General features: G+C 38.4%; 2 protein-coding genes across 5 annotated transcripts in view; one reads left to right on the top strand and one right to left on the bottom strand.

Annotated features, from left to right (window-relative positions):
• Window positions 1-854: 854 nt before the first annotated feature.
• THNSL1 (threonine synthase like 1) overlaps window positions 855-13,190 on the bottom strand; it is a 74,116-nt gene continuing 61,780 nt past the window's right edge. Inside the window, exons 1-3 of one of the 3 annotated variants that reach the window (XM_003821406.5) lie at window positions 9,663-10,176; window positions 4,474-4,640; window positions 855-3,203 (exon numbers count right to left, since the gene is read on the bottom strand). In XM_003821406.5, coding sequence (XP_003821454.1) covers window positions 924-3,155 — 2,232 coding nt within the window. In that variant the 5' untranslated portion in view covers window positions 3,156-3,203; window positions 4,474-4,640; window positions 9,663-10,176 and the 3' untranslated portion in view covers window positions 855-923. Of the gene's footprint in view, window positions 3,204-4,473; window positions 4,641-9,565; window positions 10,177-13,190 lie in introns of those variants that run through there. The other 2 variants (XM_008974860.5, XM_055092494.2) reach the window with 2 other exon arrangements.
• The window catches only part of ENKUR (enkurin, TRPC channel interacting protein), a 34,198-nt gene continuing 31,356 nt past the window's right edge, over window positions 10,349-13,190 (top strand). For both annotated transcript variants that reach the window (XM_003821404.5, XM_008974861.5), the window contains exon 1: window positions 10,349-10,485. In XM_003821404.5, the coding sequence (XP_003821452.1) occupies window positions 10,409-10,485 (77 nt within the window). In that variant the 5' untranslated portion in view covers window positions 10,349-10,408. The remainder of the gene's footprint in view (window positions 10,486-13,190) is intronic.

Raw genomic sequence — 13,190 nt, 5'->3', positions numbered from 1 at the left:
TCTGTATTCACTTCTAAGTAGTTCTGCTTACTGTTTCATCCTGGATTTCAGTTATGTGTTGATTTTCAAACATCGTCACCCTAACCGTACACATCCAAAGGAGAGTGAAGGACAGAGTACATCTTTAATTTGGACAGTGTGAGATACACAATAGTTGTAGTCCAAAATGGAATTTGAGGAGGGTTAAAAACACTGGCCCTAGCCAGGTGCAGAGGCTCACGCCTGTAATCCTAGCACTTTGGGAGGCCGAGGTGGATGGATCACCTGAGGTCAGAGGTTCAAGATCAGCCTGGAAAACATGGCGAAACCTCATCTCTATTAAAAATAAAAAAATTAGCCATGTGTGGTGTTGCATGCCTGTAATCCCAGCTACTTGGGAGGCTGAGGCAGGAGAATCACTTGAACCTGGGAGGCGGAGGTTGCAGTGAGCTGAAACTGCACCAAAAAACAAACAAAAAACACTGGCCCGAATCCTAATAGAAGAGTTTACTACTTCCTCCATTCAAGTTAGCCATTTTGAGTGGTAAATTAACTTTCTAATCAACAGAGTATTCACTAGTTACAGATGTAGTACCTGAAAACTGGGCTTAAATAGTTTAATTGCCAAATAGTATACCAGACATTTTGGTCCACATAACAGTGAGGGTGTGGGAGTGGAAATTGATGCACCCCTCATGAGCAGAAGGCAAAAGTATGATAGCTCAAAGGTCCGTGCACTGTGTTACCTTTTGTCACTTCCAGATTAAAGATCTGAGGAGGTGACATGGAGGTCTCATGTCAGCCCTAGAGATCAGACTATTGAAATTCCAAACAGATATAGAGATATTTACATAAAAGACAAAATGCTACTGTACTCCAAATCAGTGTTTGAGATTTATTATTGCATGCTTATAGCTAGAAAAAAAAATTTACTCTGAAAGCTTTCATATGAATTGATTTTGGACAAGTTGTTCCACATGACTCTTCAAGACATTCATATCAGCTGCACAGACCTGGTACTCCATCTTCTCTTGCTGTTTTGTTCTCTCTAATAAAGCCTCATGCAGTGGAGGTAATGCATTGTATGAACCCAGCAAATAGAGCTGACTTGATGAAGTCTCATTGATTTCTTTAATCTTTAAAGCCTGCATGATAGCAGGTGCAAACTTTGAGTAATGGGCTGTAGATGAGATAATCACAGGGCAAGTTTTGTCTTGCACCCTATCTGCAACCACTTTTGCAACAGCAGTGTGTGGATCCAAAATATACCCTGAAGTATTATAGGTGGAGTTAATAGCTGCTAGGCACTCTCCCTCAGAGCACCAGTCAGCTATAAAATCCTGCTGAAGTTTCTCAACTAGAGCCTTTTCTATCTGGAAATGATGCTGACTTTCTAACCGATTAAATAATTCTGTCATTAGCTGTCCATCTTTATTAGCCATCAAGTGTAAATGTCGTTCTAGATTTGAAGATTTGAGAATATCTATTGACGGTGAAAAGGTTTGTGCTAATTTTCTTTCCCTTAGATCATAATGTCCTGTTTTTATAAAATCAGTCAAAACATGGTTCTGATTAGAGGCACAGATAAATTTTCGAATCGGGATTCCCATCATTTTGGCATACACTGCTGCTAAAATGTTACCAAAGTTTCCTGTGGGAATACAGACATCGACTGGGCTTCCAAAAGAAATAAATCCTTGACTAACAAGATCAAGATATGCAGAAGCATGATAAACTACCTGCGGAAGTAGTCGGCCCCAGTTTATGGAGTTAGCCGAACTTAAGATTGTTCCATATTCCACAGTAAGAAAGCCAGTAAAATCAGAATCATTAAAAATTCTTTTTATAGCTGTCTGGCAAAAATCAAAATCTGACTCAACACCCACTGCCCATCCATTTTCTCTCTGACTGCCAATTATTTGTGCTTTTTGAAAATCACTTACTCCATTCTCAGGAAAAAATGCAACCACAGCTATCCTTTGCTTATCATTCTTATTTAGACGACTAAAACCATTTAAGACTGCACTCCCTGTGTCTCCTGAAGTAGCTACAAGTATCATATAATTGCAACTTGGTGGGATACAGTGTGCAAAAATATGAGGCATAAGCTGTAAAGACAAATCTTTAAATGATCCTGTTGGTCCATGAAACAACTCCAGGATGAACTGGTTGCCTGAAAGGTGCCTGACAGGAGCAATTTTTGAGCAGGCAAAGTTTTCCCCATAAGCAGTTTCAATCATTTCTCCCAACCTGGCAGCAGGTATGTCTGCAGGATGGATACATCTTTCCAACAGTATCTGTGCTCTTTCTACGTAGGTTGCTCCTACTAGGCTTTTCCACTCCCCACAGCTTAATTTTGGAAACTCCTTCGCAGGAACAAAGAGGCCACCATCAGAAGCCAACCCCTCAATTACAGCTTCACTAAAGAATTTTGCTGAAACCTTCTGTTCACATTCTTCAGGCCAAACGTGTCTTGTTGAAATGAATGTTTCCGAGTCCACATCTTGGTATCTTTTAATTGCATTCAGAACTTTGTCAGCTACCTCCTCTGGGGAAGCCCCACTTTCACAGAAAACACGAGCGTCATACCACTTCTTATAATACTGTCTTCTAAATTTAAGTAAGTCTTTCATAGATGTTCCAGAATTCTGACCTACAATCCTATCTGTCTTCATTAATTTTAGACGATGAATTAGATCTAGTAGAGGTACATCCAGGTATACAATTATTCCATTTTTCTTCAGATGCCACATGCTAGCATCATGCATTGGATTGGACCCAGTAAGGGAAATCACACTTCCAGATGCAGAGAAGTTTAACACAGCTTTTCCTTCCTCTTCTAAAAATTGCTCATTACCAACATCCTGTAATTTTTCAGACACACTCATATTCCAGGTTTTTTCAAGGATATCATCATCCACATCTATGACACAACAACCTAGTTTCTGACCTATTATTCTGCCTACTGTTGTTTTCCCAGCACCAGGAGGTCCCATCAGGATAATATTTTTGTCTCCAACAAGAGAGTGGGTTGAATACCATGACTTCCTCAATTCCGCAAGTGCAAAGGTTCTTGAAAGAAATCGCTGTGCATGTTTATCCGTTTTAACATGTATACTAGAAAAACATTTCTGGGTTATCTTTTTCAGATGATGACATCGGTTAAAGTGGAGCATTCTCTTTTCACTTTTCTGCCCAAGCCAACCTAAAAATTGGCTTTAGCCCTTTTCAAAACACAAAACAAACAAAAAACAACAAAAGATAATTTGGTTACTAATTACAGTAGATTGTTAAAATCCCAATAGGACTGAATATAACCATGCCCATGGTACATAAACTGTTTAAAAATCTTCCAAACTTATGGAATTAAAAAAAGTATTCCAACCCAAATTCTTATATATTGCATATTATCCTTTTAATGATATCTTTTAAAATCTCGAGACACTGAAAAATCAAAACTTTGACAAAATTTGTAACTATAAAAAACAGAAACTTGTATTCACAAAGTGCCAGATTGTAGATGCTTTTAAAAGTATATATATACTAAATCAAATTACTATTTCTTTTCATATTGAGATCTTTTAATGAAAATTATTTCATGGTTTATCAGTTTATATCACATATAAAGATGATTTGGAGTTGGAGTGCTATCTACTTGCAATTCACAAAAGTTGAACAATATTCTTTATATTTAATTTCTCTTCAGGTATATGAACATTGTGATAGACTATATTACTCATAAATTTCTTATAGAAGTCGTAACAGGAAACCAGAATAAAAGAACATATTTGCTTATAAAATGCTTAGTTTTCCAAACTACAGGACAAAGGTATGACATTTTCTTTCTTACGTGCCTTTTACACGCATATTAAGAATCATTGTTACACATTATTCATATTGAAGGCTTTAAAAAGAGCCAAGGTGAAAGGTATGATATTATACAAATAGTTAAGAAAAATTAATAATCAGCAATGAGGTCAAAGGCTACATATAACCTTATCTGCACAGAACCATCGCTTTTGTTTCTAACCCTATAATCATCAGTGGAGAGATTTAACTCAATTTCCAGACCCCAGGGCGACAGCCAAGAACCTCAGGAATGTTTCCAATGATGAGAGAAAACAATTATTCTGGCATCCAAAGAAGCTCTATAATTTCCCATATTGACCAAGTCCTTGTCTTTGGAAATATACTCACCATTAAAACAAAAATGTATGCCAGACAAGTCAAGTTTTTAGTTATGTAAAATGCAATACAATACCTGTGCAATGTTCATGTAAATTGCCTGAAGTAATGTCACAGACACATAGTGGGGCTTATCACGTGTTCTCTGGTAGAAGCAATATGCAACTAAACCATATTAAATACTAGATCATATGTTAAAATATGTTCTGAAAACTTTTAATCATGTAATACTGACTTTCTATGCTACTTAAACTCTGTTCTGTAATTAAACATTTAAATGATTTTAAGCTAACTCTGAATTTAACTTACAAGTAAAATTAAAGCCGTCAAGGGAAGTAATTCATTTCCTTATTTGACTTTTCAATTTGTATGTGTTATGCTTAATTTCCACTGACTTGTAAACATAGGACACACCGGAACCAATCTGAAGAGTTTGTTGACTCTGAGGCAAAACCGATCTTTGCAAAACGTGGAGTCTATAATGGAAAAAAATTTAAGTTAATCATAACTGTATACAGTATCATAAAATTCTACACATAGACTAGTCTATTATTTGAAAAGCTCATCTGAAATTTTAAAAATACAGAAAAATTGACCCTTTTCATGTTTCCCCAGATCTGTTATTAGAAGATTAAAATACTGTTTTTAAACATGTGTGTCTCATTATAAAAAGAATTTCTCTAAACAGTACTGAAGGAATTTCTACCATCAAGCAATAAAAAACCAAATAATAACAAATATAAAACTTTTCAGAAGGATACCTGGAATTTTAATGATTTGGCTGTATAATGATCAGAGGGGAAAAAATCAGCAGACTAAAGCTATGAAATTAGTGTCTGAGTTGTTTTTTAGGCTGTATTATCTATCAAAATCACTATATATTCATATGTAATAATATCCACTATAAAAAGCCCAAATAAAACTCTTGCCACAAAAAGATACCTCTTAGCTATATGTGTCTATAATAAAATCAAAGCACATAACATAGTGGTTAGCACAAAATATTTACAGAAGATTAATCATTGTCACTCACTGACAGTGGGCTAGGAATATATAAATTGAACCCAAATATGTAGGTACAAGGCAGGGTGCATTTTTTTTATGGTTTGGTTTATAAACCTTCAGAGAATACCGTGGTGTTCACCCATGAATCAAGAACTGTTTTGCCATGCACAGTCTAATCCTTTCCCTGAAGTAAACCAGGGACCAGAAAGAATTATATACTTGAACCATAACATCAATTTATTTTATTAAACCATACTCTGGTACTGGACTTTAAAAGCACAAACTGCTTTTAGGGCACTTATATAAAACAGTCTGATTAACCTCCTATTCAGGAAGCTTTTGCTTGTAACATTACAGTCTCTTCTTTTTGAGTTTGCAATACATAACTTTCTGATACCTATATTAGTAATAATTGTATATAATCTGAGTAGATGGTTTTCATGAGCAGTAATTTTTTTTTTTTTTTTTTTTTGAGAAAGGGTCTTCCACTGTTACCCAGGCTGGAGTGCAGTGGCATGATCTCAGCTCACTGCAGCCTCAACCTCCTGGGCTCAGGTGATCCTCCCACCAGGTGTGCATCACCACACCCAGCTAATTTTTGTAGGTTTTCTAGAGACAGGGTTTCACCATGTTGTCCAGACTGATCTTGAACTCCTGAACTCAAGCAATCCTCCCACTTTGGCCTCCCAAAGTGCTGGGATTAGAGGCATGAACCACCATACTGGCCCAGTAAATCTTTCATCTTTTCTTCCGCTTTATATTGCTTGCTACCATGCTTAACATCAACTTCATTAAAAGTAGATTGTAAGGAAACATTATGTTCCCTTCACCTTATGTTTTGCAATCTTACTTTTCCTATATGTTAGTTCCCCTCTACCCTCTTGTTTTTAAATTTTACTTCACTTCTCTTTTTCAAGACTTTGGGGTAGCTATATATATATATATATATTTTTTTTTAAAGAAAATTATGACAGTTCAATTTGTAAATTCTGTATCAATATTATTTCCCACAAACATGTTCTTTAGACTAGCAGAAGGCAGTTAAGTGCTATAATATATATTATTTCTAAAGAACAATAAAGATATATTCTATTTTAAGCTACATACTAAATTTTATTTTGTAACATTTAACCACAAATTGATTTTAGGGGCTCAACATTTTTTAACCAACCAAATGAGGAAAAGACATCCTCATTACTTTTTTGAGAACGTCTGCTGCAATGGCCACTCAGGAATATACATAGAAGGCATATATATGGACTTCACCAAAGCATTATCCATGGTTCATTTAAAATTTTTTTAATTCACGGAGAAATGGAAAAAAAAGATTTGAGGATATTGTTGAATGATCATAAAAATGGTTCTGTTGAATAGAGGGAAATTTCTCGTAGTGCATTCCAAGGCTTTTGGTCTTGACACTCTTCTCTTTCATGTGTTTAACAATTATTTGGATTAAGCATTGAGAGGGATATTGGATAATTAGCAGTTAATAGGACTGACTTTAGAGTGAGAAAAATCTGCAGATGTGCAAGTCCTTTATATAAAATGGTGTAGTATTTGCATATAACCTGTGCACATCCTCCTGTATACCTTAATCTCTGAATAACTTATAATACATAATACAATGCAAATGCTAGGTACAGAGCTGTTGTACTAATTTGCTTTTTTGTTTGTGGTATTTTTACTGTTCCATTATTTTCGTGTTTTTGTTTGTTTTTCAGACAGGCTCCCACTCTGTTGCCCAGGCAGGAGTGCAGTGGCGCAATCTTGGCTCACTACAGCCTTGACTTCCTAGGCTCAAGCAATCCTCCCACCTCAGCCTCCCAAGTAGCTGGGACTAAAGGCACGCACCACCACACCCAGTTAATTTTAGTATTTTTAGTAGAGAGGGGGTTTCACCATGTTGCCCAGGCTGGTCTCCAACTCCTGGGCTCAAGCAATCTTCCTGCCTTGGCCTTCGAAAAGTGCTAGGATTGCAGGTATGAGCCACTGTGCCCAACTAAAATTTTAAAATATTTTCAATCTGTAATTAGTTGAATCTGAGAATGGGAAATTCACAGATATGGAGAACCAACTGTGTATCAGGACACAAACTAGCCAAAAGGAGGTTAAGCTCTACTGCTTCTGACTTCTGACCAAAAATTCTCTCAAACTTTTCATTCAGAGGGCGTCCCACTTGCCATGAAATAGAGGTGAGGGTGGAAGGACCACACAATCCAGTATAGTTCTGTAATCACAAGGATCTCACAACTAAAACAATTTTGCAAGTTCATCACTTAGTCTTTATATTACTATCAAAGCTGACTAAGCTTTTTCTGCCGTTAGACTTCTGCTGTTAGACATGTTCTTAACGATCTCGAATATTTAATTGAAAAAACTTTAGTATCCACAATTCTATAACTTTGAGAATTATAAAGAACCTGTCTTTATAAAGGGTTTATTTACCTTCCAATTGTCTTATATCCTCATCTACACCCATTTTATTCATTTAAATAGGTTAAAATAATCCTTCGCAAAAAAAAAAAAAAACAACCCTCATTTGTTTATGTACATCACAGGCATACCATTATATACGGGGATCTAGGATCTGTGCAAACTACAATCCACAGGCTAAATCTGGCCCACCATCATTTTCATAAATCAAGTTTCTTTGAAGCACAACTTCAGTCATTCATGTGCTCACATATTTGTTCAGTACTGTCTTTGGCTGCTTTTGAGCTACAACGGCAAAACTGAGTAGTTGCAACATAACCACTTGGCCTAAAAAGGCCTGAAATATTTACTGTCTACCCCTTTATAAACAGTTTGTTCATCCCTGTAGGTATATACCAGTTAATTCCCTGTGGACATGCGGTAGACACAGGCATTTTTTTGAAGTGTCATTTCAAGAGCATTATAAAAACTAGAAATAATTGTGCTTAAACACACTTTCAAAAGGCAAGGAGAATTGCAGATCAAATGTCTAAGAAAAAAGAAAAGTTTTTTTCCAAATGATTTAACAACCTGCTCATGACTGTAAACTAACTATACCACAGTGAGGTCTTGCACAAATTGTTTAGCATTTTTTAAAGCATAATAAATATACAGACATCAGTGAAATTATTTTATTTCAGTAACCCCAGAACATCAAGGCTACCAAAGGCCAGTTGGTGCTAACTGCAGAGATCATGTTTTGCCCTTACTTGCTATTTCAGGAACTGATTAACACAAATAGTCTCAAGGTGTTCCTTCTAATTAGAAAATTCATAAGCTTTAGCCAGTGACTATTCACTTGGCTAACGGCGTTATCATTCCATGAGTCCTTGGTTCGAATCTTCGTACATACAGGAGGTTTCCTGCCAAATTTTTTCTCTATACTTGCTAAACAGAAATCCCAAACACAAAATACTCAAGGGCGAAAAGAAAGGGGCAAAGTGATATAGATTTGGATCTAGATCTAAATATAGATCTACAGATCTATCTAAAATGTTTTGGAAGACAATCTGATGTGAAGAAATCTGGAGAATTTTCCCTAAGCGTCTGGGACAAAAATTAAAATCAACTGTATATTAAAAAAAAGAAAAGAAAAACTTAACGTATTCTTATGTAGTGAAATTCAGTAAGAGCCCAAAGTAAGGATCTACACATTCAGTAAAGTCTTTTTATACAGGAACTAAAAGGTTCACCAGGCCATTGTGTTGTTTTAATCACTCCGCCAGCCAACCAGGCAGTGAGAAACCCAAACTCAAGTGTGTTTTCTCTCCTCGCCGGGAAGCTTTATTTCCTTCGGGCAGAGTGGCCTCTGTACCGGTGGTTCAGAGGCATCCATCTTCCTCCCCAAATCCTACTACCAAAATGTCTTTTAAACAACTCGGGTAAAAGCGTCTAAATGACTTTCCTACGGCAGGCCCATGTGCATAGATTTACGGGTGACCAGGTGGAACAAAAAGGAATAAAACCGCTTCTCAGAAGACAATTTTCCAACAAGGGACACCAAAAACTGGACAAAAACGTAAAGGCCCACTTAAAAGGCTTCTCCTCTTAGTTTAGGCTGCTCATTTACAAAGAGCAGGTCCACTGGTTCCTGGAGAACGACCTAGAGGAAGAGTCCCGACCCCGGGAAGAGCAGGCGCAGAGCCGACCCCGAGGACCGCCCAAGGGGCGGTCCCGGGAGCAGGGGCGGGAGGGCGAGCGCAGCAGGCGGAGGAGGCCGCGGGCCCCGGGCGCGCACTCACACACGTGGCGGGCAGGGCTGCGCGGGGTTCCGAGGAGCCTCGACCAGAAGCAGCAGGAAAAATGCGCGCAGAGTTGAGATGACCAGCGAGTAGCGGAAAGGGGAAGGGACGGTACGGGGAAAGGCATGCGATGGGAGCGGGCTGGCTTCTAGTTTTCCTTCCTTTCTCCTCCAATAACTCACCAAGGAAATCTCACTGAGAAGACGGGGGAAATGAAAGGAAATGGGGGAGCAGTGTCCACGAGCCGCTAAAGCCTCCACAGGAGACGGAGCACCGTACCTGCAGCTAGCTCCCCGGTCCCGCCCCCGCGCAGTGGACTCTGCGCCTGTGCCTGCGGCGGCCAGCGTGCCTCCGCTCCACGCCCACGCCCCGAGCGGCCTCGCGCAGGGCACGTGACTCTCCTTTCTCACTGTAGCCTATCCGAGCACTCCGAGCTCCTCAGGCTCCTCCCCTCCCTCGTCTCCCTGGCGGCGCTGGCCTTGCGTCCTCGTGGTCTCAGCCGCTCGCTCCGCCCACACCGCGCTTGGGGCCTGCTCTCAAAAACCTTATTGTGTGACGCCTGCGCACCAGCTGCGCTTTGCCGTCTCTACTAGGATTTTTCTTTTTCCCCAGATACACAGAAAAGAGCACAGTTTTTAAGGGGACATCATTTTCACCCCTTTAACTTTCAAAGGCACGTAAAAACAGTGGCTTCCAAATGAGCTGCTCTAGCAGAAGGCGCTGCAGAAAGAGGGAAGAGGGGAGACCTAGTTTGCAGTGCTGCCTGCCACTTCCTCGTTGCCTAGTAACGGTTTCCACGGCAACCGCACAGTCAACGACGCTTAGCAATCCGGAGAGAAATAGGGTGTTTTCTTCCCGAGAGAGGACTGCTAAGAGGGGGTTAAAGGGGGACGATGTGAAGGAGAGAACCTGTGGTCCTTGAGAAGGCGAAGAAGAAAGGGGAAGCAGTGAAGAAAGGGACGGAGATACTGGGACAGGGAGAAAAAAGTTGTGGAGAGTAGCTTTTAAGGAGTCATTTGGTGGCCATGGATCCAACGTGCCCTTCTGAGTGCATTTATAACCTCATACCCAGTGACTTGAAGGAGCCTCCCCAGCCTCCTAGGTATGTGGATAAGCAAAGACTATCACTTGAAACAAGAATGGGGAATACTCAGTATTAATTAAGCATACATATACTGGAATTTTTAATAATAAATAAAATGTATTTTTGCCTCGATGAAGTAGCCTTGGAGGATAACTTGTTAGAGAAAAGGTCGAAATATCTAGGTATTCAGCATCTCACAGTTTTACAGAGAGGGCAGTCTGGCGCTGTGAGATGACCATTTTATTATATTACACTTAACCTCTTATTAATACGGTATGTGATTATTGTGTAATTTAATTATATGTGATATACAGCATAGTATGAAGTTTCATGTTGTTGAAAAGAAAAAAATCACAATTCTATTATCTTGTTTAAGGATACTTGATGTTTGGTTTCAGGAGTTCGGTGTTGTATTTCTAACTGCACTACTCCCTCTCTAATGGGATAGGATAGGACTTTTCCCCCAAGATTTTTATGAAATATAAATTTACATTTGCTTTTGAGCCTCAGGTTTTTGATCAGTGAAATGAAATATCTACCACTATTAGGCAGTTTCTAAGGACTTTTTCAGATCTAATGGTTTAATGGAAGGAAGAATTGGTGGATAGATAATGAACCAAAAAGTATGTAATTGAGTTGAAATTTTACATAGGTCTTAGAACCTCTTAAATTCTCCAAATCTCAAAAACGTGCAAAGGAAGCACTTCAGTTACTCCCATCTGTAGGGACTTCTTAGAACTTACTTAAATCTGTGGGGAGCAAAGAAAGTAGTGGAGAAAATCTCATTTCTCCTAGGACTTGAAATGTTTCCTGTCTTTTACCATCATCCTTGTCCGTATGCAAGTCAAAACCACATTTGAAAAGGACTGGACTAAAAATCGGGCCTAGCAATTAATTGTCTTTGTGAACTTTAGAATAAAGTTTCATTTGTTTACTGATCTGTGAGATAAATGTACTAGATAATATCCAAGGCCCCTTTTAGATCTAATGGTCAATTATTTTTACTAGTATTAGGGTAATAGCTTCAACAAGTAGGCAGCTTCTTCAATTTTAAGTATCCGGTTTAAATTAGAGCAGTAACTATATTACATCTCCATTAGCATATCAACATCTAGAGATTGGAAAGAGGAATGTAAAGTAAGTTATGGCACAGTTGCAGAATTTATTTTCAAATTTTCTATTGTTGAACCAACTTTTGGTTTCAAATTCCTGCATACTACATGAGATAAAACTCCTCTATAACACATTGGTAGATTGTATTTCTATAGAATATTGAATTTGAGAGTTATTTTATTAGGTAGGTATTCTGTTCTTTGGCAAATTAAAAAGCTTTACTGCATCTAGACGATTTTTTTTCAAAAAAATTTATAGGAACAGTCTTTATTCATTTGGCAAGCATTAATGGAGCCCCTATTATGTGTATAATATTGCACTAGTATATCTGTTCTTGGTGCCGTTGGAGTGATAGCACAGACTTCTTGGTTTTACTATGAAGAAATGAGTAGAAGAAAGATTTATGATTAGAGGAAATAGAGGCACCCAAATGTGATGCCAAAAGAATCATTTCTGTTAGGTTAAAGTCAATTTACACTGGCAAGATTCTGACAACTGCCTGGCTTTTGATCTCCCACGCCTCAGAGTTTACCGTCTTTTTGGGGAACTGAAATATGAACACTAAAATTTATCATTGAAAACCATAATGAGAGATGAAGATACTAAATGAGAACTTAGAAGATGAATGTATGTGACCAAAATCGGATGAAAGGCACTTTTCTGCAGTTGAACTATTGGCTGAGACTTAAGTTATGAAAGCCTCAGAGTCAATGGGAAGTCATGATTCAGTTTTCAAAATTTGAGTTACTCATGATGCATAAGATGATTTCCAAGATTTTCACCAAATCTGTCACCCTTTTTTTTTTTAATTACTTTTTTTTCGAGACGGAGTTTCACTCTTTTTGCCCAGGCTGGAGTGCAATGGTGCCATCTTGGCTCACTGCAGCCTCTGCCTCCTGGGTTCAAGCGATTCTCCTGCCTCAGCCTCCCGAGTAGCTGGGATTACAGGCCCCTGCTACCATGCCCGGCTTATTTTGTATTTTTAGTAGGGATGGGGTTTCACCATGGTAGCCAGGCTGGTCTTGACCTCCTGACCTCCAGTAATCCACCCACCTCTGCCTCCCAAAGTGCTATGATTATAGGCGTGAGCCACCACGCCTGGCCTATCACCCTTTATTAATGTCTGCAGTTATTGAATATCTCCAGTCATCCCCTCTTTCCATTTTGTTTAAAGCAATATTCCAGTTATGGTCTGAACAGTCCATGAAACCATTATCTCCTTTCCATAATTCTTGGCACAATATTTTCATCCATTCAGCCTAAGCTTCCATAAGCATTTTGACAGTCATGTCCAACTATTGGCTCACACTAAAATACCCTGTATGGATTTTGACTAAGGTTGGTCTCTCCCATCCTCTAATTATGTAGCTGATTCTTTTTTATCTCAACTCATTAATCTATGGAGATAGTTTTGCATTTGAATCTTTTATACATTTTTTTAACCATTCTTCCCAGCTTTGTGTCATTTGCAAATTTAATAAATATGTCTTTTATATCTCTTATCTATCATAGAACATAGTATATTAGTCTGTTCTCATGCTGCTAATAAAGACATACTCAAGACTGGGTAATTTATATTTCAAAAGAGGTTTAATTGACTCACAGTTTCA

Source organism: Pan paniscus, chromosome 8 (assembly GCF_029289425.2).
Source record: "Pan paniscus chromosome 8, NHGRI_mPanPan1-v2.0_pri, whole genome shotgun sequence".
Taxonomy (NCBI): domain Eukaryota; kingdom Metazoa; phylum Chordata; class Mammalia; order Primates; family Hominidae; genus Pan; species Pan paniscus.
The sequence above is the reverse complement of the archived record's forward strand: the minus strand, read 5'-3'. Positions and strand labels throughout refer to the sequence as shown.